This window comes from Branchiostoma lanceolatum, chromosome 7 (genome assembly GCF_035083965.1).
Source record: "Branchiostoma lanceolatum isolate klBraLanc5 chromosome 7, klBraLanc5.hap2, whole genome shotgun sequence".
In the NCBI taxonomy this organism is placed as follows: Eukaryota; Metazoa; Chordata; class Leptocardii; order Amphioxiformes; family Branchiostomatidae; genus Branchiostoma; species Branchiostoma lanceolatum.
The window spans coordinates 1,279,632-1,307,530 of record NC_089728.1 but is presented as its reverse complement, the minus strand read 5'-3'; the positions used below and the strand labels follow the sequence as shown (position 1 = coordinate 1,307,530).

General features: G+C 44.2%; 1 protein-coding gene across 4 annotated transcripts in view; it reads right to left on the bottom strand.

The window, feature by feature from the left end:
- Nucleotides 1-27,899, bottom strand: part of LOC136438501 (A disintegrin and metalloproteinase with thrombospondin motifs 16-like) — a 191,343-nt gene that overhangs the window by 94,367 nt on the left and 69,077 nt on the right. For 2 of the 4 annotated variants that reach the window (XM_066433308.1, XM_066433309.1), the window contains exons 1-3: nucleotides 9,505-10,156; nucleotides 9,071-9,146; nucleotides 8,325-8,638 (exon numbers count right to left, since the gene is read on the bottom strand). In XM_066433308.1, the coding sequence (XP_066289405.1) occupies nucleotides 8,325-8,638; nucleotides 9,071-9,146; nucleotides 9,505-9,576 (462 nt within the window). In that variant the 5' untranslated portion in view covers nucleotides 9,577-10,156. Of the gene's footprint in view, nucleotides 1-8,324; nucleotides 8,639-9,070; nucleotides 9,147-9,504; nucleotides 10,157-27,899 lie in introns of those variants that run through there. The other 2 variants (XM_066433311.1, XM_066433310.1) reach the window with 1 other exon arrangement.

Sequence of the window (27,899 nt, the reverse complement as noted above, 5' to 3'; positions counted from 1 at the left end):
TAATTTCTAGATTAACGGATTTTTATTTTCCAAAAAAAGAAAATTGGAAAAAAAAAATTCATCAAAACAGAAGGCTGGGCGTTGATGAAGGTTAGACATCCAGGTAATAAGATACGCCAAAAATAATTACTCAAGCAACTGGATAAGATTTTGAAACAGTCAGACGTTTCAGACAGTATCCACTGTCTTTCGTCAGTGACTAACGATAGGACTGAGAACACCAGCTTTATACCAAAACTCTGAATAGATATGTTAATGAGGTAAAGACAATTTAGGATGTCTTGAAGTAGTCTTCAAAAAGAAGATTAATTCAAGACAAAGTTATGCCAATAGTTCAATTAGCTACTGAAGGCTGGGCCACCCTTCTGTTTTCATCAATTTTTTTTTTCACAAATTTTTTTTTTTGAAAATAAAAATCCGTTAACCAAGATATTAAATTGGTGTGGCCTTAGTCCTAGTCTTTTAAACGGACTGACAGAAGAAGAAGATTCTACCACAGACACAACTTCATTCCCCCACCAGCCAAAAGCACACCCAGTTCCGGACAGACTCCACAAATGTTTGCGGAGATTTGTCTCCGGGCGGGAGGGCTGCCCATCTATTTACATCAAACAACGGAGTCTTGTTTGATGAGCGGCACGGTCACTGCTCCCCATACAGTACTCGCTGCGGCCGCTGGCTTTGTACAGCTTTCAGCCAGGCCATGAGAGGAGTTGTCCCGAGTTTCAACTGAAAGGCTAAATGTGGCTGGTGGCTTTGTTGGGAGGAAGCCGTGTGGAAAACGCACTGTCACTGTCTCACACAGTATCTCACTTTTCTCTCAAACAGTCAAACTAGCAGAATCAAAAAAATTGGCCTGCGCATGGTATTAATTTTACCTTGTATAGTCTATTACAGCATCTTTTTCCAAGGGTTACCACAATCTCTTTCCTTTCCCACACAAAACAAACATTTCTTTTCATTCAAAGCAGCTTCGATCTCAGATTCTACACCTTGCTGTGATAACGTTATTCGACTTTCCAAAGCCATCCCAAGAAACACTTCTTCCATCCCAAATGCAAGAACAAGGAATCCAAGACCTCAAAGTGTGACACACAGCTATTACTACATTTAAGACCTATCTTTGATATACTCAGTAGTAGACTTCCTTCCATCTTCTTCATACATGTAAATATCTTCCACAGTTTCCTTCAAATTACCGAGTCCAAGGATTGTCCAAGTGAAGTTTTCTCCTATCCTACAGCTCTTCTTGTTCTCTATCCAGTGATAAACCTTTCCACGATGAGACCCACCAGACCAGCAGATCCCCTGTTTTCCCTTCCCATGAATCATCCCCAGATTAAAAGGCTTCTGTCCAAACAAACTGCTGTTAATAAATCTCCCTTCCCCCCACCTCCTGCATCCCCGGCAGCTCTTCTGTACAAACTGTTGTTATAACGGATCTGTTGGGATGGGAGACAAACAGGTCGGGTGTGTGTGGAGCTGAAGTAAGGACAGGTATGGACTCACCTGGAGAACACCTGGGTTACAGGTGGGGAAATAAACCTTAAGACATGAGAATGCAACCTTAACACCTTTAAAAGCCTGGGAAGTCATTCACATGTACACTGACAATTTTTGGAAACAAAGTTTGGAATTTTTTTTCCAAGCAGATATATGATTAGGCTTGTTTGAAAAATGTTTTGTTTTTTAATTTCTTTCTACTTAGCATTCATCATCTCAGCAGAAGAAAGTCATACAGTGAAAACACATGCAAAACAAGCCACCCTACATCTGCTTGGAGATAAGGTATTTGGACATATGGAGAAAACCACTTGAAGCACTGCGCAGCTAATTGCTGCAGATAGCTGTGTTTACATCCTCCCTTTCAATTCTCGATACCCGGCTCTCCAAACCTGCCCCAACCCTGCTCATTGTACCTCTCAGCCCATTGGAGTTATCTTATCTATAGGAGACCATGGCCCCGCCCCAAGTTAAGCCTTGTTAAGCCAGGAGCAGGTGTCTGTAGGGATTAACTCTGGATGGGCTCATTAGAAAGAAGCATCCTGCGGGACCAGCTTCTTGTAATCAGTTTAACTCTTCTTGTATCAGCCCTGATGGGTCTGTTGTTGCTAATCTCCAGGCAGATGTAGCAGTCAGATTTGTTTGTAGTGTATTTGACGATCTTTTGAGTTTTATAACTTTTTCTTACTACCTTTCTCTGGGGGTGTACGCTTCTTGTAGATACCAGACTAGTGAAGGGAAATGAAAGAAACCACTACTAACCCTCAACTAAAACCTCTGCTTTTACTTGAGAGTATAGTATTGCATGTTATTGGCACGGTGTTTGACATTTAATAAAAATGATCTCACATGTCATAAGGCTTTGCCAATTTCATTACATACAAATGTGGGAGAATCCCGAGAGACCAGGCTCTAGTAATCAGTTTAACTTCTGTTTGCACCAGCTTTGACCGGTCTGTTGTTGCCAGGATTGTGCATGTTCTAAAAACCCTTTAATCTCAAATGTCATAAGGCTTTGACAACTTCATTACACAGGAAACATCCCAAGGGACCTGCTTCCACTAATCAGTACAACAGCAGGAGCAAAACAACTTTTCTTGCATCAGCTGGTTCTAGTAGTGGACACAGGTTATCTCCAAACAGATCCATCGAAATCGAGGCTTTGGATACTTCCTGGCCCTTTTGATGATGCCTTGCCACCTGTAGATCTGCTTAGAGATTAACAGGTTGAACACCTTTTAACCTGTCATCCCTAACCGCAAGTTGGTAGGGAATACATTGTGACAAATATTTTGGGTTGACAATTACCTGCATGGAGTCGACCTTTCGCTTTAGATGTAAGCTAGCGTTACCCCCGAAAATCAAAGTCAGAATCACTGCAGCTCAATTAGGCCGCCTTTGTTTGACATTTAGTTATATTACACGGAACAACCCGTCACGTCCATATCGAAGCCCTTCAGGTTTCATAATCAGTAAATCCTAACAGGGCACTGGGTTGAGAACTACTCTCACCGACTCACTGCAAAGTAAAGGTTACTCCCACAAATTACAGTAATTATTATGCCAGAAATGCTAGCGCTCAATTAGGCAAGCCTTTCCTTTGACCTTTAGTTATATCAATCTATATGGAACAACCTGTCATTCGTTGCACACCTAAGCAAGTTTGATAATCAGCGGATTCTAACAGGCTTGTGGACTGACTCTACTGGCTGATTATTCCTTTTTCTGCCAAATTCTACGATTCATACGCCCGTAAGAGGGCCTGGTGGAGGCTAGGGCAAACCTGCCCTGGTGTTTCTAAGTTGTAAGTCATCTCAACACCGGACATGTTACGTTTGGCAAGACCCTCACAAAAAGCAAAATCTCCAGTCAAATACCTCTCTACATTGCACTACAAGTTTATATTTGTTACATAACTCATAAGAGAAAGGTACATTGTAATGTGAAAGCCGGAGGCATGCTTAAGATAAAATTTGGTGTCTCTATTCTGACATGGTGACCTTGTAATTTGGGAAACCACTTTCAGATGTCAAAGCAACCAATGTTATTTGTATTAGTGTAATATTGGAGATTAAATAGCAGAGCTTATGGGGATGCTTAGCATTTCATCCATGCCTTACATCAAGGGCGGGGTCAAGAGTAGTAATCGAGATAGTAACCTCAGTCATAACTTTGTCGAAAGTCTGGAGATGGAAAACTTTTCACAGCACCTTCTGAAAGGCACAGTTGCAACTTTCTACAGCAATAATAAGAGCAGCCCAAACAAGTGTTTCACTTGTTGAATACTGCATGACAATATGGAACTCCCTAGGGCATCGTTGGTACTTTTAATGAAAAGAAATTCAACTTCTTATCTCTATGCCATTTAAGCAAGGCAGGTACATGATTGAGTAAGTGAGGGAATGAGTGATTGAGTGAAGGAGTGATGGATAGAGTGACAGGTGATCGGAGAGATACACACAGACAGGTGAGACACCTGCCTAGTCACCAGGACTGTCTTGGAAGACACTGGGCAGATAGATAAGATGCACAGACGTTAACACTGTGCAGGGACGGGGCTTATCAAAATCAAAGGCAATTTAGTTAGAGGCAATGATCTGACATGAAGTGGTATGTAAACACCAGTTTTATATAAAAAGTATATGAAAAACAAGTTAGAAAACATTCTACAAGAAAAAAATAAGACAGGGGGCAGGGAATAAGGAACAAATTGTGGATTTGGCCATTTTAAGCAACAGAGACATGTAAAATATTATGACAAACACAGGTGTATTGTCAAGCCCTTAGTTCACTTTCCCCCCGGAGCTCGGAGATTGGATGTCTGAAAACATGTTGTGATTTGTAACCGCCATTCTGTCCATCGGGCGAGACAAAACTACTGTTGGTGGTCAAAATAGCGAAGACGGTCTTGTCCTACATTTTCCCTCCCAGCCCCCCGTTTGCACCTGTGCTGTGCCAGACCCGCAGCAAATGGACGAGTTGGTTCGAGAAGTGGCCGTCGCTTGTTGTGTCAACGCGCCGCACAGTAGCCGACTGTTTCCTCCCCACCCACAACAAGGGCGCGCAGGTTTTCACCCCACCAACGAAAGAAAGGACACCCGGACCAGGCAAGTGCCTCTCTGCTTATTTTGTCAACTGCCTGCCACAATGGAGCCGGTTTCCGACGACAATGACTTTGGGACGGGGTTGTTTTACCGCTTTTTGAGACCAGCTGTTGACAGAGGCTGGCTTGTTGTTGTGGGTATGAATACAGTCGAGCCCGAAATGTCTCCGTAATTGAAACATATCCTTCAAATTCTCATACTTCAATGTCTTTCAAGTGAATCAAATTAGGAAATCTGTAATGTGAAATGTTTGAGAAACATGGTACAGGCTTTAGAATCAGTCAAAATAGATCGGGTTTGTTGTTACGGGAGGGAGTCGCGAGCCACTTCAGCTTTCACGGGGCGGAGGTGACACTGTTAAGGTGAACCCACCTTTCTGTGTCACTCCTTAATGGCCTTGTCACGTCTAATCTTACAACGTCTGCTGTCTCCTGGCCTGACTGGCAGCTTGAGTTGCTTTGCTGGTGACTGCTGGTGTCTTGTACAATCACTGTCTTTCTTTAGACTCTTAGAGAGCTGCTTAGAGCTCAGAATGCCCACTTTCAACAGATTACACTCAACTTTTTTTGCTTGTGAGTACATTTTTAGTACTCATACCTACTAGCAGAACTGTTACAGTAGCACATGCCCCACGGAAAAGAAAGATAGCATGAGCTATGGGTCTTTAAAGTAAACACAATCATTGTAAATATCAAATGCAACCTAACTCTTGATGACAACCGTAGCCACCACAGCAAAAAACGCAGTGTTTGACAGTCAGCAGGGAAAGTGATTGTTTTCCTTTCACTAGGAGGCAAAAAAGGACGACAGAAAGACTCTCAAGGGCAGCGGGGTCGAACCCTCAGGTCTTCCTTGTCAGGAGCAGGTGAAATTTTACGTCTCCCGTCCAGACATGTTTGTAGTTTCTCCATGTGGCTCTGTTTTCCCCCCAGACGGGGTTGCCGACCTGTATGGGAGGTTGGGCGAGAGGTGGACACAGGTATGCACAGGGGAAAGGTAGCCTGGGTGCCAGACTCCAAAAGCATCTCTTAAACCTGGAGTCTCAATCTCTAAAGTATACATCACACGATAGATACTTTAGTCTAGAGATGGTGGGTCTGGCATCCTGGCTAGGGGGAAGGACTGCGGGGGTTGCGAACCTGTGTAGGAGGTTGTGTGAGGGGTGGACACAGGTATGCACAGGGGAAAGGTAGACTGGATGCCAGACCTTTGTCTGAGAGATACTCCAAGTATATATCACATGATAGATACCAGTACTTTAGAGATTGGGGGTCTGACATCCTGGCTAGGGGAAAGACTGCAGGGGTTGTGGACCTGTATGGGAGGTTGGGCGAGGGGTGGACACAGGTATGCACAGGGGAAAGGTAGCTTGGATGCCAGACCTCCAATCTCTAAAATATTCTCAGAAATATATATGGCATGATAGATACTTTAGAGATTGGGGGTGTGACACCCTGGCTAGGAGAAAGACTGCAGGGGTTGCAGACCTTTTTTGGAGGTTGGGCAAGTGGTGGGCACAGGTATGCGCAGGGGAAGTCCTGCAGATGAGGATTTGCCGAAGGGTGCGGCCGGCATCCATCACTGAAAGGACGTTTACTGTCCTGGGGTGAAAATTCATCAGTCAACGCAGGGCCATATCAATCCTATTGCCTGTTTCCTAACGTCTTTAGTGTGGAAAAAGTACAAGCACTAAGGAAAAACAAAGACTGGAAAGATAAACCAAGTGCTTCTTAGCAAAAATAATCATTTACACTGCAAAGTTGTGGTCCAAAACTATAAAAAAATTGTTCCTCTTCAACTGCTCAGGGCTTCAAAGCAAATGAAACAACTAATTAAATTGGTATCGCCATAATGAGTTATTTCCCTCAGGCAGACTTTTGGGTCGCTCTAGAACTGAGATTTCTGACTTGGCCAATCTAATACAGACATATGGCTTGACCCTGAACTGAAAATACTTTCTACTTTAATACAACATTTCTCACTGAAATAGATCTACAGTAGGCAAAATCAACCTCCTTGGTTTAATCACAATGTAAAGAAAAAAGTTACTGTTTTTTTCTGTCAGCACATTCTGCCTACTTCTAAGGTAGCTGTTTGGCACCGCATTCTATTGGTTATAGGTTTCGGCAGCAGGGAGGAAAAACCTCTGCAACTAAATCTACTCTGTAAATGTTAGGGTGTTGTGAGAAGTCCCTTACGGCAGCGGCAACTTTCAAACAACCGAAACATCGGCCAGCTGCTAAGTACCTTTTGGAAACCTTCCTCCTCCAAAATCTTGGCCCGGCCTTCCAAGACTCCGTAGCCAAGTCTGTAATAAAATCTGTCTGGATAAAACAATTAACAAAAGCCAGTAGCAAAACAGCCTAGCAGGGGGGGTTTTTCAACATGTAGGGTCTCACCAGGGGGGGTTGTTCCAGTGTGTGCGGCCCCACTAGGGGGGAGACGGGACCCTGTAATTATCTCACCATTACAGCATGGCGAAGCAGCAGGGGAGGGGCGGTAAAGTCTGCTTAGCGGATTTACACCGACATGTCAGACAGAACCCTCCGCATAAAAACAACAACAGCCCGGCCAAGAAAACACGGGATATCATCGGCGGGGTATGACTGTGACCTTGAAGGGTACGAACATAAATAGGAGAATGACAATACTGAGATAGAGCAAACAATGTGTCCATGTTCCAGGGGGCCCTTGTAACAGTGAAGCTATGCCAAAAGTAAACGTGTGGAATGATTAGACAAATGTTTACAGTATAGAATATCCTTCAGGGAGACGACCAACAGTTTTTCCTGGCGGGTCTTAGGCTCTAAAGATATCTTATCCACATCTTGATACCCTAATCTCATACTTAAGATTCCTTGGGCACCCGTCCAAGTGGTGTCCTATCTTAGAGTAACAAGTAACAGAGCACAGGTAATATAATGTATAAGTCACCGATGAAAGGTAGTGGAAGCTACCTGAAACGTCTGATAGTTTACACAATCTATCCAGTTTCTTGAGTAACTTTTGCGTTGTATCTTCTACAAAGGATGTCTAACCTTCATCGATATATACACTATAAGGAGCCTTCTTTGGTATTTCTTTTGATACCTAATGTTGGCACAACGCACAACTGGCGTTTTCCCAAAAAAAGAGCAAAAGCTCACAAAATTAAGTTTCAAAAAGAAAATTCAACTATACTACAATATCATATAGGCCTCTGCAGTCAAGAAAAGGCTAACAGAAGAAACCCCCAATATCATGAGAAAATCAAAATCCCTTTCCGACAGCAAGCATGTCTTCCCTGCACAAAGCCCCGCTACGAGCACGAAAGCCAGGGTGGGGACAAGCACCCCCTCCCCTTTCACTGCGCTGTCACCTGTTTATTTATACTTCTCACCGAGAGTGGCAACTATTCAGTAATGAGGTCCTAAACGAATTGTTCTCCCCGACCCTGGATAAGCCCCCGTCCGGTAAAGGGACAAACGCCCCGCACAGACCCCGCTTACAATAATTGGAAACAAATACAGTGTGTTAGATATTGTTTGGTATAACCTTTCAGCACAGGAGCAAACACGGCCGGCCCAGTGAAAGGACCGGCCTGCAGAAAGCCATCTGTTCAAGCAAATGCACCCCTCCTCATGGTAGACTGCACCAATTGTGTGCACTGAATGCACAAACACAAGTCCTGTATCTATTGCAGGAGGAGACATGTTTATAAGTACTACTGGTACTTACCAGTCCGTCGCAAGTGCTTATGGCCGCAGAGGAGTTTCCGTGCGAAAGGAGCGTCCCGTGGAAGTGGCAGTGTTTCGATTGGTCGTATTTTTCGACTTTCGTGGCCTTGTTCCGGCGGCGGTGGACGGCGAATCCGGGCGCGAGAAGTCTGTGGTTGGGTCGGAGCTCCACGTGGAAGTCTTGACCGTGCCCGCGAAGCTTCACGTGGAAGGCTTGATCCTGATTGGTCGATCCGGGTGGGCGTCGGCCATGACAATCATGCGCGAGGAAATTCCCATTGACGTCGAGCAAGTGTGGTGCCACGATCTCAAAATCTGCAAGAAAGGAAGAGACGATTAGCATAACTCAATTTATTGGTAGGTGACACATACTAAAGAAGGGTTTTGGGCAGGCTTAGCTGTAAGCATAAGACAAGGGGATATCCAAAAGGGTAACCTTATTTCAGGCCCACCTGCAGCACTAGCAGTCTCCCCCACTGACTTGCCTGCTCACAAATTGGCTGTCTGTCAACCATGATATTGAAGTCAGACCAGTAGCAGGTCCCACCCAAACAAGGCTGGATTGTTGCAATTTAAAAACTGTGGCAACTTGAACACGTCCCCAGACTGGTTTGGCTACAATTTTGCAACACTGCAGTCACACGTAATTTTTACATAGGTGTCAAAAATATGAAATTGTCAGGAATGTGTTAATCATCAGTAGATGTTGGGAGAGAGAGATGCTCTCTACAGTAGGATGTGCCTTACCTTCGGGGTGCATAAACTCCTGCGGGTGCCTAGCTAAGGTCGTCCCATCGTAGGCGTCTTCCAACCTGTCCTTTCCCTGGAAAATGCGGCAAAAGAAGAGAGAGGAAAGTAAACAAACAAGATAAAGGAGAGGTGGTAGATCTAGACCGGCAGTAGTAAACTTTTAATTATAGATCAGATCCCGGCACGAGCCGATCTCGGCCCTGTTCCTCCCACACGTCGGGTCCTCCTGCTTAGCGCCGAGGCGCAAATTTGTCCCCCGGACGGCGGAGTGTGTGGGAAAGCCCCGGGCTGCCCGTGGGAACCAGCCCGGCCCCGCGACCCTTCCCTGCCCCTCAGACTATCCGGCTACCCTGCCCCGTGCTCGCAGCGCCCCGGAGCTGCGTGGTAAGCCGGTGCGGTATGCCACCCCGGTAGGGAACTAGGTAACGTGCCTGGGACGGGTCCTGCACAGCGGCGACTCCGGCCAGGATCCCCAGGACGGAATACAGCAATACTGCCACCATGGTGTAGGTACGTCCCACCGGCGAGCTTCAGAAAATCCTTCGGGGGTAGGTGCGCTGTGTCCCGAGCCGCTGGGCTATCCGACACGCTCGCCACATGTAAATTTACAACAACACGGCCTTTTCTCCGTCCGCGAGGTTATGTTGTGTTGTTTTTTCCCGTGCTCGTATTTCCCGTGTCACCGAGCCTGTCGCCCTGATCCCGCGGCACGTGGGTCCATGCTTGCCGGCCGGCGTCGCCCGCTCGCTCCGGTGTCCGTACGGGTGCCAAAACTCCGGTTATAAGTAAGTACTCCGGCCAGCTGGTCGCTCGCTGCCTTGGTCGCCTGCCAAACCGCAAGACTCAATCCCTAAACAGCGAGTGAACGGCGATCAGCGATGTTTGCGGTCGGTCCGCCGGTGGAACTGCGAGTGTGCCGGGTGCCTCCCCCCCGTGTACACGCAGCCAATCACGGCGCGAACAGAACTCACCGGCGATTTGAATACGCGCGCGAGTTTGAACATACAACACGAGGTCGCCTTCAGAACTAGACAAGGGAGCCTTGGAACAACCTTCCAACGCTACACAGTCACTGAAAAACACCCTTTCTCGAGGTTTCTTGCCTCCCAGACTCTCTACCGATCTTCGATGCTTCTTGAGCTTGGCTCGATTCAAACGCTGGAACAAGTTGCGACACGTCACGCCAAAACAATCCGCAAAAACAATAGACTCTCTCCGGAGATTAAAAGACAAAACGTGCTTCTTTACACACACTTTTTACATCCGGGTTGCAGATGGGGAAAAAACCCAACTCATTTGGCGTAGCAAATCGGTGAAAATGCTCGCGGAATCTTGTAATCTTATCTGCGATCGCTGCACAGTGGGTGCCGGTAGCCGGCGGAAAATGCGATTTTCTGCCTGTCTGCTTTCCCCATGGGGTCCCACCGACAAGTTGTCTACAAGTTTTTCTTGGGTATTGGGAGATAATTCTGGACCAAACACATGTCTGTATTTGCAACAGAACACGTTTCCTTTGTTTTATACATATCAGCTTCAACAGTGAGAGTTTACTTTCTTTATATGATATGTGGTTGGGCCAAAATTTCAACCTTCTTCAAGTTCTTACGCACAAATAACAGATTTAACGTTATGGTTTTAACATTCATTTGAAAAGTTAATTGAGCATTGCCACAATCTACAACTTGCTAGCTACTCAGAAACTGCTCCGAAAGGTAGAGTTTCTTATATAATCATCCACCGATTGAAAAGTGGTAAGCGTCCAAACGCCTACACACAAGCTCCAAGCCAAGCCAGGGACGGTGGCTCCTAATTGACTCCAAGCGGCGAGCTGAGGTACTGCAAGTCGGATTAGCAATACCAACAGCGATCATTCACATGTAAAGACCCCGCCTCGCCGATCAAAGACACCGATTCAACCGTGTTTTCTTAGTCCCAATTAGGAGCAATCTACCACGATTATTCTAATCTAGCCCCGTTCTTGCCTGTCGCCAAAATTTACACAGAGAAACAAAAGACTAATAGCTGGGCGCGAGGCGAATTATCATGGAAAGAAGGGCGAGTTTTTGTTTTTGTTATTGTTACACAGACAATTGGCTGAGAATTGGGAACAACTGTTTTCCCGATTTTCATTAGCTACTGAAAGGAAAATAGATGTAGCAGATCAGGGTACAAATCCTATCATGGCAAGCTCGTGACGTCAGCTTTGTTGACGTAATCCTCCGACTTTTGTTTAATCCGTTCTTCAATCGCTCTGACAAGGTCTTTATCAAGGAGTTATATTTTGAAGAATGAATGTTTGTGAATGACGACATTGCCGGGCGTTGAGCTTGTACTACGCTATAGATTCTAGTATCAAATACAGTAATATGCAGCAAATACGCTAATTTGTACTTCCTATATATAAAGTAGGATAATAAAACTAGATACATTAAAACATGAAAATAAAATTTGAAGTTTCCCTTATCGGTACTTTGTGAATCGAGTTTTCGCCAGTGGTATTTAATTATTTTATTTCATCCATTCGCTAGTGGCAATGAAGCTTACCCCGCTTTTCACTTCACCAGAACAAGGGACCAGTTTTATAAGAAACTGGCCGCGGGTATAGAATCACATCTCAAGGTTTCTGACCCAAGGTTCATCGGAAGTCTCTCCTTCTTCCCCTCTTTAAAAAGACCTCGAAGATTCAAGAATAATAAAAAAAAACTGATCGTGCAGCCTGTCGTCCATGATTCTGCTAGGGAATAAAATCACGACCTTTGCCTTTTTTTCGGGCACTCGCTTTTTCGGGGTTTACTGCTAGATCTACTCTAGCACAGAATGATCTCATCTTGGTTATTTTTCGGACACAGGGACTGGACTCCTGTTTTGTCTAAAGCTGCCGTAGCGCGTGCCACCCCGCCTGTTTAACGTTCAATTTATCCAACTATCCTTCACCGTCGCGCGTCCAAAGGCATTTCCTGCCAATCCTGGACTGGGAATCGCTACCTACATCGGCGTCGCGTAGCCTCTACCAGGATGCGGCCATCGGAACTAACTCCTCTGGCATCTTATCTGTCTATTTGGCCAATTTCTACTCTTTCCAGCCACGTCTGGCGCCTGGTAAATCGCTACCCCCATTGGCGTCGACGTACAAAACTATTCTCCGTCCGAGACTCCCTTGAGGACTTGGATATTACAGAAATTGGGTAAATAATATCCCAAAATTGTCCTTCTCCGACCGGCTAGCTCCCCTGGTAAATCATTCACCTAATTTAACCGATTTCTACTATAACTATTTACTAGCCCCCAGAGGAATCCAGTGACAGGGACATACATCATTCACACGAGACCGCATTTAATCTCCAAGCAGATGTTTGGCTCCATCTTGTTTTGTGCGTCTTTCTGCAACGTTTTGAACGTTTCTCTTGCGGCGTTACCGAAGTAGCCTGAGTGTCATCCTGTTTAGTTCCTTCCAGGCTCTGCCTTCACGTGCAAACAGAGAAGAACCCCCACTACTACAATCTCTAAACATATCTACCGGTGATAATGACAGTATCCAAAGGGCAAAAGCCAAAAGGAGTATCTGGTGGCCAAATAGATACTGCTTTTTCCTTTGGATACTGTCATTGCCACCGGCAAATCTGCTTGGAGCTCGAGATCACCACGCTACCACCACTACAGAGCTAGAGGCGAAAGAAATGCTGCAAAAAGACGCACAAAAACAAGACGAAACCATACACACATCTACTTGAAGTTCAGCCCGAAAATGTCAAGGGCTCGGCTGAAACTTGCCTCCGCCAGCGGAAGGAAACTGAGGGGGAGGCAGGTCGGCCCTGATGGTCGTTAACTACGTCTTACTTTATAGCCAAGGTCTTGCAGGTGATTCTAAGGAGTTGTGAGACAGGAGAGACACCGCTGGGTCACCCCGTGGTGAAGGGCGGGGAACGGGGACCGCACCCGGGGTGCTCGGCCTTTCGCATTTTGCGGGTAATTGGTTATTTCTGTAAACATGATAATCAGCTGCAGATTTAGGAACGAAAATAGATCTTCAAACGATAAGGAGTAACAAGTGAAATGCTTGTTTCAAATTAATACATAGAAAGTAAATTCTACAAAGCGAGTTCTGCAAAGTGTAGATCGAACTTTTAGTTATTCGGGCCCAATAGTCCCGAATGGGACTTGTTCCATACGTGGCGACAAAAGTTGAACGGCCTTTCCAAGACGTGTTCGAGTCCTCAACTCAGCAGTTAATTATCTTCGCCGAGTATTAGTACTCGGGGAAGATTATGTTTTCGGTTGAAAAATCTGTTGGGTGGGTCTGTATGTATGTCAGGAGCATAACTCAAGAAAACTTCAATGAATCTTTATGATTTTTGGTAGGTGTGTAGTGGTTGTGCAAAGGAAGGTCAAGTTCGAAAATGGTTTACCTTGCGTTTTTCAACAGTACTGCAGCGAACTTTTAATTTTTTGTGTTTGTATGTAGGCAAAAAAAAGTGACGGAAACGTTGATGGATCTTCATGATTTTTTGCAGGTGTGTAGATGTTGTAGAAATGGAGGTCGAGTTCAAAAATGGTTCCCCTGGCATTTTCCGTCGGTACTGCAGCGGGCTTTGTGTGTATGTGTATTTGTATGTCGCCAACATAACTCGAGAAGCTGTCGATGGTTCTGCATGACACTTAGTGGGTGGGTAAGGTTTACAGAAAGGAAGGTCAAGTTCGATAATGGGCCTTCTAGCGGGTATCTAAAGTATTGCAGCAGAGCTTCAAAGTTTGGGGTGAAATTTTCTGGAAGCGCCAGGTTCATGATTTTTTTATAGTGGATGGGTCTTGGGGCAGGGAACAAGTGGTGTAAGTTTGGGCCTCTTGTTTATAAGTTATTTACTCTGGGCGTGCTTAATTTATTTAATCTGCCGTTAAAACCTCTCGCGGGATTCACCGCTGTTGTTGGACGCAAGCTTGGACAAACAGCGTTCGCACCGGTGACGTGATTGTCTCAAATCGGCCACGACAGTGTCATGATGACGACACAAAAACTATACTCACCACAGGCCATTCCTTAATCTCCAAGTAGACATTGGAGAGACAAATTTTCTTGGGTGCCTTGGGTGGTAACTACTCTCCTTTGCAGGCTTTCTGGCCGGCGCTGGTGTTTATTTTAGCGGCGCGGGAAGCGCTGATTCGCGACTTTCAACAGGTTCTTTTGCTGGAGAGATCCTAGTTGTCAGCAATAACGGATACATGCCAGGAAAACGTTATCTGATACGAAGCGGCCGGTCTTCTTTTGTGCGTATTTTGCTTTGTTTGCTACACTTTCTGTACTTTTTTTCCTGGTCGCTTTCGAGAACCTCCGAAGAGAGGCACAAAACCCGGATGTGAAAAAACAAGCCCGATTACCACGTCTGCTTGGAGACTGCAATTGTAGGTCACGTCACCTGTTGCTGTGTGTGTTGAACACAAAGCCAAGGGAAGCCGCCGATAACACGTCTTAATATGGGTCTCTTATCGCACGCAATTTGTCGTCCGTATCGTCCGCCTTTCAAAGTGCGATTTGGGAAGTCATTTGGATGTCTGGTCGTCTGATTTGCCGATAATTACCCGATTTGTCTTTTCAGGTCTGCTTCATTTATTCGCCCGCAGAGACAGGTAAAGAGAGATACGACCACGTCCCGGGCACCAAGTAGTGATAAAAACGGATTGGCCTGAAACAGCAGAGTACGGGACAGTAAACGGTATGCACTCCTGTCAAGGGTTGGCAAACAGTCACACAAAGGGGCAGGGATCGTTGGATTGTTCTTGTGGTTGGATGAAACGTCACGTTACTCTCTAAACATTTGTTTGAAGATCGCTTTGTGGGTCTTTCAGAAGCTGCCGCAAAAGTCGGGTTTCGAGTTTGGTGTCCGGTGGAGCTTCGTTAAAATCATGAGGCAATCTACGTACATTTCAGGTTCAACACGCCCACATTATACTAGTAGTCTGCTTAAAAGATAAGAGGATAACATGTATTCGTTTATAAGGCGGGTCTTTGGTGATGATGCCACAACCCTACCGACATGTTTACGGTGCTTCTCACGGTGTTTCCACAACTCGCATCGCTCCAATTTACCCCGACCCGATCCATAAAGTCCTGATTATTTGTGTTATTAAAGTCCGGTTTCGAAAACGACCTGTTGCCGTCTCCAGCGCACGTGGCTGAACCAGTATTAAATGATCCCATTCCGCTAGACGGCGACCTCGCTGCGACCTAAATTGGATTTGTGCGACCCTTGACTTCATAATTAGAATATCCTGCAAAATATAAAAGTATGACTGAAAACACAACACAATAAAACATTTTTTGAAGTCGTTTTTTTTCATCTATGGAATTCGTTGATCGATCTATCAAATTTTAGGTCGCAGTCTGCGACCTGCCAGAGAGGTCGCCACCCTAGTGAAATGGTACTCTCCAAGCAGAGGTAAGGTCTGGGGTATTTTTGACGTATTTTCGCGGTATGTTACACGTCTTTCCACTTGTGCGGTTTTTGTTGGGTCTTCCTCCCCTCACGTAAGGGGATACCGTGAAAATACGTCGAAAATACCCCGGACCTTACCTCTGCTTGGAGAGTAGTGAAATGGTGGTATAACGAAGACTCCGTTTACAGGTCACAAATGAGGACATGTTAACAGTGGACCTTATCGGTGCTTGTTTTAACTATTAGCTCCCCTTGGAGACGTTTTTAAAGCCGGTAAAGTTTGCCCTAGTTCCGCACATCCCACCCACCCGGCCCAGGTAAGAGCAGCTCACATATAAACACCCGGCTGTAAAACCGAGAGGCTGAGTTTACGGTGCGTTTTCGGGTCACGGCGGGGACAAGGTAGCCTCTACCAGGCTCCACAGGTCGCTGGAAAAATAGTAGAAATTGGCCAAATAGACGGATATTATGCCAGAGGTGGCAGGAGGAGTATAGTTTGCGGCATGTTAGCCAATTTCTACTATTTTTCCAGCGCCCTGTGGAGCCTGGTAGAGGCTAGGGACAAAGTAGTCTCTACCAGACTAACTACGCCGGCTATAGGGAGGATATTTGAGGGGAATTTCAAGTTGGCCACCATAGGGTTTCATTTGGAGGCGCATTTTCATTTCCGAGTGGGAAATGTTAACTTTACCGTGGACTGACTCTCCTGGCAAATTATTCCTTTTCTTGCCGAATTCTAGGATCCATACCCCCGTAGGAAGGCCTGGCGGAGGCTAGGGGCAAGCCGGGTGGTTTTGTACTCTCCAAGCAGAGGTTCAACTCCATCTTGATTTTGACATCTTTTTAGGTGTTTTCGTCAGGCTTTCTATTCTTCTATTCTTTGCTGTCAAGTCAAGTCAATTCGAGTCAAAGCCTTTATTTCTGCTCGATAGCCTGTCGGATAAAAGAAAACGTGACAAAATAGAAAGTCCAACAACTTGGAACACATAAAAAGACGTCAAAAACAAGCGGGAGTCTAACTTCTGTTTGAAGAGTTTCTACAGGTGCTCGGGAGCTTGAGAAACGTTACAATTTAGCCTTTCAACATCTGCTTGAAGATTAGTGTTGAAGACCGACGCGACAAAGATCAACATGAACAGTTTATAAACCAGTGTTTGATCTTGACAGTTTCCCAGTCGCCACATATCAGATTCTCACGCCTGTCGTCGCCTCCCGCCATCAGCCGGTTTACCGTAAAACTTACGGGGGCATTCTGTTACCGCTCGCGTAAACACCAATTACACAGTTGTACACACCCCTGTTTCCACAACACGTCGCACTCAGCAGCCAAACAGCCGCACAATGCGGTAATAAAGTATTTCTCTAGCTTCCAATTAAACAGGTGGGCAACCTATTAACACCTTGTTGAAAGGTGAAAAGTTTTTTGCCTTGGTAAAAAGGTTTTTGTTCTTTACTAGTCTCCAAGCAGACGTTGGGGTGAATGGGTGTCAGAGAAGTCTGGATGCTGGAAAACGGAATTAACAGTGCTGTAATAAAGTCTTGCTGACCATTAGAGAATAAACAGGTGGGGAAATCTATTAACACATCGTTAAAAGGTCCGTTGTAAAAAGGTTTTGTTCTTTACTAGTCTCCAAGCAGATGTTGGGGTGAGTGGGTGTGAGAGAAGCCTGGATGTTGTAAAACAGAATTCACAGAGCTGTAATAAAGTATTACTGACCATTAAAAATTAAACAGGTGGAGAAATCTATCTATTAACACATCGTTAAAAGGTCCGTTGTAAAAAGGTTTTGTTCTTTACTAGTCTCCAAGCAGATGTTGGGGTGAATGGGTGTCAGAGAAGTCTGGATGCTGGAAAACGGAATTAACAGTGGAGTAATAAAGTCTTGATGACCGTTAGAGAATAAACAGGTGGAGAAATCTATTAACACATTGTTGAAATGTCCGTTGTAAAAATAACGGTCTTGTTCTTTACTAGTCTCCAAGCAGACGTTGGGCTGAGTGGGTGTGAGAGAAGCCTGGATGTTGTAAAACAGAATTCACAGAGCTGCAATAAAGTATTACTGACCATTAAAAATATAAACAGGTGGAGAAACCTATCGATACCTTGTTGAAAGGCCCACTCCATTATAACAAAAGAGGTCCGTGTTGTTGTGACTGCATTTCTCCTTCAAATTCTCTTCATTTTACATCTGAGGAATGTGTCTTGTCTGTTGTAGCTGAAGTGAAAGGGCGTGACAAGAGACTGCTGAGGTGGCAAACGTTGATACTCTCCAGCCACTACTTCAAGATCGGCTTACACACAACTTGAACTTGAATAAGAAATTTTGTCTCCCTGTTATTCTCTGTTACTCAAAACACCCCAAGAGTGGCCACGTGGACTTCAGTTATGTCATTGTTCATCCCATAAGCCACATAGTTAGGTTCAAGCTAATGTCAAGTCCACAAGCAAGTGTATACTATTACTCCATACACTGAGAGGGACCTGGTAACACAAGACAGACCATTCAGGGCCAGTTTCCTGGGGTGAGACCTACCAGAACATGTAGCAGACATAATAGCACCCTGGTGTGGCTGTCAAGGATAGTCCTGGACGCTTGTGTCCAGACAAGTCTGTAACAGAAGCTGGATTAACTGTCCGACTGTCTAAGATGTTGGCATTGGATGCCTTGTGTGTATATTCTAACCAGTCAGTGCACAGGTTGAGGAAAATTGATCTAATTGTCATTATAAATCATTTGGCAGTACGAGATCAGGGGCACATTTATGGCTGAAGAGAGAAGATGAACCTATACATGTTAGTAGTATACATTATAATCATTGTAGATGTACATGTAGTAAGATACCACACTGTTTCACTGTTCTTGCTCTTTAGTTTGTTCTCAAGAGTTTTGCCTGAAATGCTGATATCCTCCTCATTGGCACGTGCAGACAGAAGCACGAGTTGACAAGGATTGCCTTTAATCATTGTTATCAATCATCAGCATTAGTTCGTTATAGTTCAGCCCAGTGTCTCTCCCTCTGTGAGAGTGGTTATAAATCAGGAGTAACATTAGCTAGACTTGTCGCTGCTCTTCGCTCAAGAATATTACCTGTTGGCATCTTCTTTGACGTGGGCGGCTAGCAGTGTGGATTGAGAAAGATTGCTTTAATCATCATTGCAAATCATCATATATTTGAGTTGCTAAATATCTACAAATGTCTTGCCCTTTGTGTGGGCAGTTATGGCTCATATGCTAAATTAATGGCCACACTCTCCAAACTGTTGGCATCCATCATATTACACATAGCTTGCAGTACAGGGTGACATAGATTTCTTTAACTGTCGTTATAAATCATTGGACATTTGAATGTGTTCCTTACTCATGGTCTTGCCCTTCAAACTTTGTGTTTGGATTTATACTTTAAGCCACATAGATACCAGTTGAGTTAAGGACATAAGCTAGAATACCAGTTGATTCCCATGTTGTCCACAATACTGGCATCCACTATATTGCACATAGCTTGCAGTACACAGTGACATAGATTGGTATAATGGTCATTACAAATCATTGGACATTTGCATACTTCTCATAGATCACCCCACAGTCTTGCCCTTCTAGCCTAGTGTTTGTAGTTATACTTTAAGCCCCGTGGATACCAGTTGAAATAAGGACATGAGCTGAAATACAAGTTGAATTAAGGACATACACTAAATTAATTCCCATGCTGTCTAAAATGTTGGCATCCACCATATTGAACATAGATTGCAGTACACAGTGACATAGATTGGTATAATGGTCATTACAAATCATTGGACATTTGTGTACTAGTTATAGATCACCACATGGCCTTGCCCTTCAAAGTTTGTTTTTGCATTTATACTTTAAGCCCCAAGGATACCGGTTGAGTTAATGACATGGGCTGAAATACAAGTTGAATTAAGGACATACACTAAATTAATTCCCATGCTGTCCAAAACATTGGCATCCACCATTTTACACATAGCTTCTAGTATATGTGGTGATATAGATTTCTTTAATGGTCATTATAAATCACTGGACAGTGGATAGATCACCACATGGCCTTGCCCTTCTAGCCTATTGTTTTTAGTTATACTTTAAGCCCCATAAATACCAGTTGAGTTAAGGACATGGGCTGAAATACAAGTTGAATTAAGGACATACACTAAATTAATTCCCATGCTCTCTAAAATGTTGGCATCCACCATATTGCACATAGATTGCAGTACACAGTGACATAGATTGGTATAATGGTCATTACAAATCATTGGACAGTTGTTTTTCTTATAGATCAGCACGAAGCCTTGCCCTTTAAGTTTCGTGCCACATGGGTACCAGTTGAATTAAGGACATAAGCTTAATTCATAGCCACACTGTCCAAACTGTGGCATCCACCAAACATAAATTGCTTTAATTGTGGTTATAAATCATCAGACATTTGTGTCACCACAGTGTCTTGCCCTCTTGGTGAGCCGTAATACATCATGAGCAACATTAGCGAGACTTGTCCCCACTGTCTGCCAGGTTTAGTCTATCCTGCAGAGATCCAGTTTCAGCGGAGGCTGGCAGGATCCTCACCCGGACCTTGACATCTTAATCAGCTTCCTATTTACACCAGTCCACGGGACTGACGGCTACCGTATTGTAGCTTCTGCATGGATAGGGCTTTGGAGGACTTTTCAGCTTTTTCTTTCAAACAGGAGTTTTTTTCTGTCTACTATTTTCAAAAAGGTGCCACTTTGGTGCCTTTAAGGGTTACAACCAGGCACGGTATTACACCAATACAAAAGTATGGTCAGACATCCCCTAAACCTAATGTGGGGCTGTCAGAATGTAGGTGTGTCAGAACATAGGGGTGTGGCCGTTTCAAAGAACCCAACACACTTCTTCCAAAGACTCGGGTATTCCCCAGTTTGTGTTACATGTATACCCTTTTCACAGACTGTATACACCAACTATAAGTACTCTACAGTCTACAGGTAAGTTGACCGTCACATCATCACATCCTCACCAGGTGAGGTCATGGCCAGGTGAGGTCATCGTAAGGTGAGGTCATCTCCTGCCACATCTCACCTGAGCCAGGTGGCTTACCTGTGTTCATTTCACCGTCATCATTCTGGCATGAAAAAACACTTCAGCACCCAGATGTGGTCCCAATGCTCAGGTTGCTGTTATGCCATGTAGCTGGCATCACCTGGACAAGTTGCATATTTGTGCTCAGCAAACCAAATCACAGTGTCAAGTACATGTACCTGAGCCAAGCTATCAAACTTTTCAATCAAACTCGGGCACAAGGCCAAGCAAGACATTACTTTAATTTACTTTTCAGTTTACTTTATTGAAATTGCAACATCACAATACACTGGTATTACAGGCAGCATGGTGATACTGTGTCCCACACATTACAATATGTGCAATATAAACGCTAAATAGAAACCGATGAAATAGAATGATAAATAATCTTTATTGCATATTCATGCCTATAGGGCTAAATGCAAAAATGACCACACATGGTCTAAAGGTAGTCTCTAACGCCAGCTATAGGGAAATATTTGCCAGGGAAGTTTGGCCACCAGAGGGTTTCATTCGCAGGCCTAGTTAGCCTGTCAAACACAAGACAGAGACTGTGTCCGTATCCCAAACATCACAAGCCGTTACCTGTACACAGTCAGCATGACAGAATGTTTTTCTGAAACGTCATTACAACATAACAAGATAAATATCTTTCACCGGAGCTGTCGACCGCTCAGTTTCCTGTTTTTTCCTGTCGGAGAGACACCAAACCTGGACGCCTCCATTCACCTGCAGTCCGGGTGGCAAACACGCCGCCATTTGCGTCCAGTCAACCCCTCGTTTGAACCTGACTCAGATTCCTGTGGTATCCCTGTGCTCCTTACTATGCATTCCAATCCCTTTGTTAAGCAGTGTTCCAGGTCCTGTCCTGCCCTTGGCAAACCATCAGTACTGAAAATTTACTGTTAAGTACTGGTTGATTACTAACAGTAAATTTTCAGTAAATCATCTTTCATTGTCAAACTGAAGCATCACTGTTAAGTACTTATGCTTCTTTTACTGTCAGCTTCTGCTCAATTACTGTCAATTGGCTGCCCAGCCAACCCCTTGCATGCTGCTGACTCAGATTTCTGTGGTATTCCTGCACTCCCCACTCCGTATTCCATCCCCTTTGTCAAGCAGCGTTCCAGCTCCTGTCCCGTCTCCTGTGTAAGTGGGCTGCTCTCAGGTTGCACCTTATCTGATTCCTAATCTCCTTTATCCCTTCTCACCTTCCCTCGTTCCTTACAGGTTCATTCTGCGGCAATAGACGGGGAATTTATGCCCATCCATCACGCTTTAGGCTACACCAATTCAACTTGCTGGTTCTTCCTTATTCAAAGAAGTCAAATTCTGGAAGATCGAGTTCAAAAAGAAAAGTCTTAGGGGAAAGTGTTACCTTCTTCACACAGTTTCAGGGATTTCTATACAGACAGATTCAGTTCATGCTAGCCCTCTTTTAAATATCTATAGCAATCTCAATCCCAACAGCCCCCACAAAAAGACTTGGTAAATAAAATTCACTCATTCATTCATCAGACCATCCGCCTTTACAAGAAGTAACATTCTTAATCATGTATATATCATGTGTGTAAAGTAGTTTTGTGCACAGAATGTTTGTAATAATTTATGTATGAATTAACGAATTTAAGGTGTATATGTATTGCACTGTACTTCTGCCAGTTGATTTTATAATATAAAAATTGAATTGAATTTTATAATTGGCGATTGATATACAGTTAAACCTATATAATGTTGGAACAACTTGCTAAAGTCTTATTTGAAAGTGTCTGAGGACCAAGGGATCGAATTTGTGTGGCCTATCAATCCTGAAATAAGCCAGACTTGATAGAAGTTAATCCGAGCTGAAAGATGCCTGGCGAGGACTCTGTTTACCGAGGAGAGGTCCCCCCATTGTTTTCCGCGTGTGTACCCGGCATTTCGTAAACAAGTCTCCCACTTGTGTTCGCCACCCCCGACCGGCGCGGTGACAATGGTTAGACTATCCGTATGACACAGTGGCCTCTCCCATAACGGGGTTATGTACGGAGCCATTCACGGGAAGTTTTCCGTGTCACAACATACAAACTGTTACAGAAAACAGAGAGACCTGGATAGGGGAGGAGAGGGGGAGGTTTACATTCGTTCAGACCCTTGTAGTGCCTAGTGGCACATCATAGGGGCAGTTTCCTTGCTGTTTCTGTAGTAGGGTATGTTTTTAAAGGGAGGGGTTGCTTGTCTTTCCCCTTTAATGTGATAGGGTACCTCCTCGAATGCAGGATCCCCATTTTATGTCCCTTCTGAAAAACAGTGCAGCGCCAACCGAGATGTCCTGACCCCAGGACTTGAACCCGTGGTCTCCAGGTTACCAACTAGTTTGAAACAGGAGCTAAACTCTGAGGCTGCTACCAGTTGAGCTACAGCGACATATAGGTTTACCAATGGCATAGTCTGAGGCAACATTTCTTTCAGTAACAAAAAATCTGTAAAAGAGTTTTTTGACACGATGATCCTTTTAGTGTCATATAACAATGAAAATCTTCATCGTAGAAGACATTTAGGACCAATTTCAACAGTCTTCATTTCAATAGGGCGAGTCCTTTGTAATAGCAACAGGCTAGTTTGGCAGCCCTGGCAGTGTGTGCGAAACAGCCAAACCGATAAATAGATAAATAAATGTCTTAACACAAGTACATATAAAAGGAAAACAGTTCTGCCTTGAAGGGTTGTTCTGTCCATACACTACTTGGTTATGCAAGTAATCAATCTAAGGTGTCTCAGTTGTAAACGCACCCTACTTCTTGGACTGCAAACGAAAGGGAGACGACACGTCTGAAGACTTGGATCTTAAGATGCAACAGGCTCCCGTTACACCTGTTAGATGACAGAAGGAAACTGCTGACCCAAAGTGTTTGCAGTCACGCCAAGAGTCAGACAGTCTTAGATGGAATCCTCAGACATACTGTCAAACCTACCCAGGCCGACCACCTGGCCATGGCGACCCTTTTTCCTCGGCCCCTGGGTGGTCACCTTTGGCAGGTTTGACTGTATTGTACTCCACATTAAGCATTAAAGTGCCTTTAGGCGTAACTCACCAGTTTTTTTACAGAAGGTACAAGCTATGTAATACAGGACTGCAACATTTGATCCACTCACACCGGGAAGGACCCCTACATAGTCTTATCGATAAGGGTTGAAGATCTTTTTTTTCTATCTAAAGAAACTAGGTAAGTAGGTGTGTTCTTTAACGTGCTCGAGGTGTGGCTCTCCTCAAACACGAGACCTCCGGCTTCATGTCCCATCCAAGAGGACGTCCCTAACTAAAGCTCAGTAATAATTTTCACCTGAGAGTGAAGAAATAGGTTTCAAGTGCCTTTCCCAAGAGAACAACATCGGGCCTGCTCGGGATTTGAACCCAGGACCTTTAGACTAACTGCAGGACCACCTTCAGTTGAGAGGAGGAAGACAATGACAGGTTGTTTAGAGAGAGTCTGCCGGAAGTTATTATATCGGACATGGAGGCCAGGGTAATCACGTTTATCTGTTCTTTTGAGTGAGACCGTGCGGAGCTGTCGGGAGCGTGTCACAAATATTTACAGTCTGGGCCCAGGAGACCAGCATAAATCATACCAGTAATGAATCATCCTGAGAGATGCTTACAGATATGGAGGGATTTCTTTGGCACCTAGACAGAACTAGGGCACATCCCTATGAAGTGCAGTCAAACCTGTATAATTGGCCATTGATATACAGTTAAACCTGTATAATTGAATACCTCTGCATAAGAAAGTCCTGGCCATTGATAAAACTGTAATGAATCAACTACAGAGATGCTCACTGATATGGATGGATTTTTTTTGGCGCCTAGACAGAACATCGCTATGAAGTAAGGTGAAACCTGCTGTATAATTGAGTACCTCTATCTGTGTAAGGAGCTCCAGGCCATTGATAAAACTTGCACACTGGCCATTGATATACAGTCAACCTATACTAGTGACCACCTCTACAAAAGGACCACCTTATCATTGATATACAGTCAAACGTGTACTAGTGACCACCTCTACAAAAGGACCACCTGGCCATTGATATACAGTCAACCTATACTAGTGACCACCTCTACATAAGGACCACCTTATCATTGATATACAGTCAAACGTGTACTAGTGACCACCTCTACAAAAGGACCACCTGCCCATTGATATACAGTCAAACCTGTACTAGTGACCACCTCTACATAAGGACCACCTGGCCACTGATATACAGTCAAACCTGTACAAGTGACCACCTCTACATAAGGACCACCTGGTCGTGATTGATATACAGTCAAACCTGTACAAGTGACCACCTCTACATAAGGACCACCTGGCCATGATTGATATACAGTCAAACCTGTACTAATGACCACCTCTACATAAGGACCACCTGGTCATGATTGATATACAGTCAAACCTGGCCATTGTGGCCACTTTTTTCCGGGTCCCTTAGGTGATTTTTCCTATTGACACAAGGATTAAAAGACCTGTCTAAAGTGACCACCTGTCTCCTGTGGCCATGTTATTCAGGTCCCCTGGGTGGTCACTTTGACAAGTTGGACATTACATCCTGTGCAGGTTTACGTTATGCTTGAGATGAAACGTTTCAGACATGTTTGAGGAATCTTTTGTGCGTGTGCAAAGCGTTGGCAATATCTGTATGTACTTACAGTCAGAGTAGAAGACTGGACGATGATAAATAGTTGCCATGAATCATCTAGAAAACTGTTCAGATACGGACGATTGCTAAATTGGAGCAGGTTTTCTGACATTGAGACAGATTTTGGGCACCTCAAGCATTTAATCCTTTACAAGTTTACGTTATGCTCCTGTGGAAATGCCTTGGGAGTCAGAGATCCTTTTGTTTTCTGGGCATTGTACAAAGCATTAGCAGTATCTTATCAGGAAAAGTTTTCCGGGAACATCGATCAAAACAGAACCTTGTTCTCAAGGCATACTTTGATGACATACTTTCTTGTCTTTGGGTGGTTTCTAGACTCAGTGTACAGTGACAAGTACCAAGAAATAGTAGTCACAGAAAAAGTAAAAATGGCACAAATTACTGATGGACTACTTAGAAATTGGATAGGATGCACAGATATCTCAAATGCCCAAATCTGTTTTTAGAAAAAGCAAAATAATTCCTCTGGCTCAATGAGATAAAACTATAGAATTTCACAGTCTTGTATCACATTTTGAGTCTCAAAATGATACTGCCTTTAACGTTACTTCGGTGTGGTCTTGCACGGTGGAAGTTGAACCTCGACATTTGAAGTGTATCATGTCTTGGAGCTCCTTCAGTCACCTCGGAATGCAGGACGACATTCCTACCCTACAGCCTCGATCAAATTACTCCCTAACATCAACACCTCATCATCACCTCTTTAACAGCATCACAGGCAACTCGTTTGCTCTTTCAGACCTCTCCGCCTTGTTTATGGGTTCATTATCTTAGGCTACATGTAATTGACGTTCTCTAAAGCACAAAGGCATGGCTGTAAGTATACTTTATAATTAGGTTGTTTGAATGAATAGTTGTCAGTTTTCCTCAAATAGACAAAGCTTTAAAGGCTTGGTGTCAGAAAAGTGTACTTTATTTCCAATATCCAATGTCTTTATTTGAATCTGAACAGAGATTAAGATGTCCAGTTCTTATCAACACAAGTTCTCTCAACCCTTACACAAGTCGCCATCCAACTTTAGCAAAGCACAATCATTTTTCCCAAGGTACCGACCCAAAAAAGATAAAGATAAAATATCCTCCAACATAACATAACACTTACTGTCAGCTGAGGAGAGTGGTTGTTTTTGCTTCTCACTTGGAGAAATTCTCTGACAGCAACTTGGCAAAATGGTGACATCGTCTTTCAAGGTTTGCCAAAGAGACACTAACCAGAGCACAGTGACAGCCTTTTCCGATGGGTTTCTGTCAGAGATACCAACTACTAAAGAGTACAAAGTAGAAGTTTTTGACACATCAATATCATTGTTGTCTCTTCCTATGTTAGACGTATTCTGTCTTCCAAGGCTTGCCAAAGCAGAGATAACACAAACCAGAGCACAGTGACCTTTGACAGCCTTTCCCGATGTTTTCCTCAGTGGTGAGATATCAACCAAAGAGTATGAAGTAGACGTAACTCTAACGTTTTTGACGTATCAATATTATTGTGTCCACTTCCTGCGTCGGACATGTTCAGTTATCTCGCCCCAGACAAGGACACACTAACTGTCCAAACAAACGCCGGGCGGTCGCTCTCCAAACCGCTTCACGAACCTTCACGTAAATAAACACGAACCTCATCATATCTCGGTGGCATGTTGTTTATTTTTTAAGTCACTTTTTTATCATTCAGAATTTTACAAGCAGGGATGTGGCGATTACAGTAACATTTTCAAAAGGCAAGTCAGAAAAAACTATTGAAACAAGCTTTTCTGTATCTGTATAGCCAGTATAACCGCCCTTCAGCATAACACACCAGCATAACTTTTGAAGAAAGTATGAAAGAAAGTTTTGTTGACAGACGGGAAACAGCAGAAAGGTTAGTGTAAAGAGAGGCTGACCGTAATGTGCATTCAATCATATAAAAATCTGTAAAACTCGGCAAACAAAAAGAAGTGTCATACATGTTCTCACTGACCAATATACAACATGTACAGGCAGAGGGTTATAATGTTCTATTCTTTAATAGACTTTTAAGCTGGATTTTCACTATGGATTTGCTCTAATGTAGGCATTGGCTGATCTCCAGGCAGATCTTCAGGGAGGCAAGATGATATTAGTCAGCCAGAATCTTCAGCCAGCCTCATCTTGCTAGCCTGAGTGCCAGCTTAGCTTCCGTCCGCTACCCAAGCTACGCTGCGCTACCCAAGCTTGGCCGGTAGTGGAGATTGGGTACCAAACGGAAGCTGAAAAGGCTGGTACTAATCAGGCTACCATCTTGCCACAGATCCTATGGGGGCTGGCTGAAGATCCTGGCTGACTAATTATAATACCATTTTGCCCTTGTGGAGATCGGCTTGGAGATTAGGCATTGGCTGTAACCCGTAGACTTGTGCCCAGTGATGCGTAACCACAGTCTGCCCCACCTGTAACGACCTGTGTAATCATGCTGTCTGCATGTAAACACCACATGAAGGGGAGGTGGTCTTATGGTACTGTAAATGCAGAAATGTTCGCGGTGGTTTTATGTTCGCGGGTCTAGCGGTAACCGTTTCACCGCAAACTTAAACCCACCACAAACATTTTGGTCCAATACTGTAGCAGTGTGTGACTATAGCGCTGCCGTGAACTTAAAATCACTGCGAACACTCCATT